This window comes from Cervus canadensis, chromosome 8 (assembly GCF_019320065.1).
Source record: "Cervus canadensis isolate Bull #8, Minnesota chromosome 8, ASM1932006v1, whole genome shotgun sequence".
Taxonomy (NCBI): domain Eukaryota; kingdom Metazoa; phylum Chordata; class Mammalia; order Artiodactyla; family Cervidae; genus Cervus; species Cervus canadensis.
In genome coordinates this window covers 673540-677063 of record NC_057393.1, presented here as the reverse complement: position 1 = coordinate 677063, position 3524 = coordinate 673540, and the positions used below count along the sequence as shown (strand labels likewise).

At 66.6% G+C, this 3524-nt stretch overlaps 1 protein-coding gene across 1 annotated transcript; it reads left to right on the top strand.

Annotated features, from left to right (window-relative positions):
- Positions 1 to 960: 960 nt before the first annotated feature.
- UTF1 (undifferentiated embryonic cell transcription factor 1) lies at positions 961 to 2619 on the top strand. The gene is made up of 2 exons (XM_043477314.1): positions 961 to 1899; positions 2009 to 2619. The coding sequence occupies exons 1-2, from the start codon at positions 984 to 986 to the stop codon at positions 2494 to 2496; spliced, it is 1404 nt and encodes a 467-aa protein (XP_043333249.1). The 5' UTR covers positions 961 to 983; the 3' UTR covers positions 2497 to 2619.
- The last annotated feature ends 905 nt before the right edge of the window (positions 2620 to 3524 follow it).

The window sequence follows — 3524 nt, the reverse complement described above, 5'->3', positions numbered from 1 at the left end:
CTCAGTCATGTCCCACTCTTAGCGACCCCATGGACTGCAGCCTACCAGGCTCCTCCATCCATGGGATTTTCCAGGCAAGAGTACTGGAGTGGGGTGCCATTGCTTCTCCGTAGTTAATATACAGTAAATACAATTGATTTTTGCTCATTTTTGTATTCAATGACCTTGCAAAGCTCATTACTTCTGACTGTGCCTGTAGATTTTGCACTTTCCACGTGTACCACCATATCATGTGCAAGGAGGACTGTTTCACTTCTTCCCTGGCTATATACTTCCCACACCTTTTTGTTGGTTTATTCTCTGGCTAGGACTTCTAGAAGGCTGAGCAGAAGCTGTAACTTTGGGCACCCTTCTCTTACCCTTAGTATCTCAGGGAGTAAGGCTTAACACTCTAGCAAACACAATGTTGGCGGTGGCCATTCTTTATCAGAATAAGAAAGTCCCTTTATGTGCAGTGTATGTAAATTACGACACTAAGTTCGACCAATGGCCTAGCTCTCCATCAGGTCCAGCAGACAGCGGTGAACACTACCGCCTCCGCAAACTAAAACCGCAGCGGGGTTCGGGGGTCTGGTAGAACCAGAACACGACTGCATTTAGGAATATCTAGCGTGCACCAAGGAGAAGGCAATGGTAACCCACTCCAGTACTCTTGCCTGGAAAATCCCATGGAAGGAGGAGCCTCGTGGGCTACAGTTCATGGGGTCGCTGAGAGTCGGACGTGACTGAGCGACTTCACTTTCACTTTTCACTTTCACGCACTGGAGAAGGAACTGGCAACCCACTCGTGTTCTTGCCTGGAGAATCCCAGGGACGGGGAAGCCTGGTGGGCTGCCTTCTATGGGGTCGCGCTGAGTTGGACACGACTGAAGTGACTTAGCAGCAGAAGGGCGCACCAAAGGGAAAAGGAGCCTTTGGAACCAGAATGTTCCACGGCTTCCTTTACGCAGCGGTGAAAGGGCACGGCACATGCGTAAACACGAATGGAACCTTGCGCGGCCGACACACGTTGCCGAGTTCGTTTGGACTTGATCCAGCGGTTTAAGAAGTACAGACAAGGCGGCTGGGCGGGCGCTTTCGCGGTAGGCGGGCGGGGGCTGAGCCTTACTCCACGAGCTCGAGACCCAGGAACCCAAAGACTGGCCCGAAGACCAGGCGTTGCCGAGGTCGGGTTGAACTTGGAGCGCGGGGCGGGGCGGGGCGGGGCAGGGGGAGGGCCGTGTAGACCCGGCGGGGCTTCCGCGCCGGCTTCAAGCAGGGCGGGCGCGCAGGGTCTTCCGAGAGCGAACGGGCGGCTTTTCCCGGGCCTCGGCCCCGACCCCGCCGGCCCCGGCATGCTGCTGCGGCCGCGGCGGCCGCCCGCGCCCGAGCCGCCATCGCCCGCCAGCCCGGACCCCGAGCCGCGGCTGGCGGGGGGCGCCCCGGAGACCCCGCCCCGGAGGCCCGCCTCGCCCGGCGCGCTGGCGGCGCCTGCGCCCCCCGCGCCCCTCGGCTCGCCCGCGTCCCCCGGCTCGCCCGTGTCCCCGGGCTCGGCTCAGCGCACGCCCTGGAGTGCACGCGAGACGGAGCTGCTGCTGGGCACGCTGCTGCAGCCCGCCGTGTGGCGCGCGCTCCTGCTGGACCGCCGCCAGGCGCTGCCCACCTACCGCCGCGTGTCGGCCGCGCTGGCCCGCCAGCAGGTGCGGCGCACCCCTGCGCAGTGCCGCCGCCGCTACAAGTTCCTCAAAGACAAGGTCCGCGACGCGCACGGCCAGCCGCCCGGGCCCTTCGACGCGCAGATTCGCCAGCTTATGGGCCTCCTGGGCGACAACGGGCGCAGGCGCGGACGCCGCCGCTCCCCCGGGCCCGGACGACCCCCGCGCGGCCGCCGGCCGGCCTCCGCAGCGCCCGCCGAGCCTGGTAGGTGGGCCGGGGTGGGGGAGGGCGCGCCGCAGACGGAGGAGCGGGAGGAGCGGCCGGGGGGTGGGGGGCGGGCGCGCCCCCGGCAAACGGCAGCTCCGTGTTCCAGGCGCCCCGCCGCTGCCCGCGTCGCGAGAGCTTGACTCGGATCCCGCGTGGACGCTCAGGTTCAGTCCGTCCCCGCCCAAGTCTGCGGACGCGCCCCACGCCCCAGGCTCCCCGACGGCCCTCTGCACCTTCACGCCGGCGCCTGGCCGCCCGGAAGAATCCGAGTCCTTCCGTGCACCTGGCTCCCCGCCACCGCCGTCCCCGGGCCCCGCCCGGGAAGACCCCGACTCTCCGCCTGGCCGCCCGGAGGACCACGCGCCCCAGCAGCCCGCGCCGCCGCCGTCGCTGAACGCCGCCCTCATGCAGACCCTGGGGCACCTCGGCGACATCGTGTCCATCCTGGGCCCGCTGCGTGACCAGCTGCTGACCCTGAACCAGCACGTGGAGCAGCTGCGCGGCTCCTTCGACCAGACCGTGTCCCTGGCCGTGGGCTTCATCCTGGGCAGCGCCGCGGCCGAGCGAGGCGTCCTAGCCGACCCGCGCCCTTGAGGCCTGCCCCTCGGTGGTCCCCGCGCCGGAGGGTCGCCCCCTCAGCCCTGACCCTGCCTGCTGCCTTCCCCGTCCCCCCCCCCCCCCAACCTAGGTATGTTCAATAAAAAGATTGCTTTTTCTGACTCAATCCTGTGTGTGCAGGTTGCGCACTGGGTGAGTACGTCGGGCGGGAGATAACCGGGAGGTTAGAATGGCCTCGGGACCCCGGGGAGGGGCCCAGTTGGGATTCTGCCCGGCCCCACCAAGCCTAGGAGGCCCGTCTCCCGTCAGGAGAGGGCTCGGGGCCCTCATCGCACACTAGCCTTCTCCAGGTCTCCAGAATCTGCTTACCAAGACTTCCCACCAGCGCAGACCGGCCGCGGTGGGCGAGCCCCTGCGAGCTGGGAGGAGGCCGGGCGCCACCGGGAGGGCCCGGGAAACCGGCGGGGGCCGGGTTCAGCCGGAACCGGTGGGGGAGGTGTGAGAGATCTCCCGCCGCCCCCCGCGGGCCGTCCAGGGAAGAGCCCGCGGCCTTGGGCCGAGCAGCGTCCAGGGAGGAGGTTCCCGGGAAGGGGGTCCCCTCCTGTCCACAGAGGTGCGTGGACTGGGCGGGCCCGGGGCAGCAGGCGTGGCGGGTCTGAGCTTTCCCACCTTGGCGGAGGCCAGGGTTCGTGCAACTTTAAAAGGACTTTATCGAAATCGCCCCAGGAGCATTTTCCAAGTCTTGACTGAGGGCCCCACCCTGCGCTGGGGGCTCAGACCCGGCGGGGACGGGGCGGGGCCGGACGTGCTCCCAGCCGGGTGGGAGGAGGAAGCAGCCAGAGGCGCGGGCCCGCATAACAATACGCCTTCGGGCTGAATGCCCGGCGGCTTTTCAGCAGCTAGGGGCTCATTCAGAGGCTTAAGTGGTTGCTCTGGTCCGCGAGGTAAACGGGAAGCCTGTCTCCAAGCGCCCTGCAGTCCTCGCCCTCCGGAGGCTCCAGGCGGCCAAGCACTCAGCCCCTCCCCCAGCCCTTTTCTGGAAATGTCTTCTAAGAGGCCCGGTT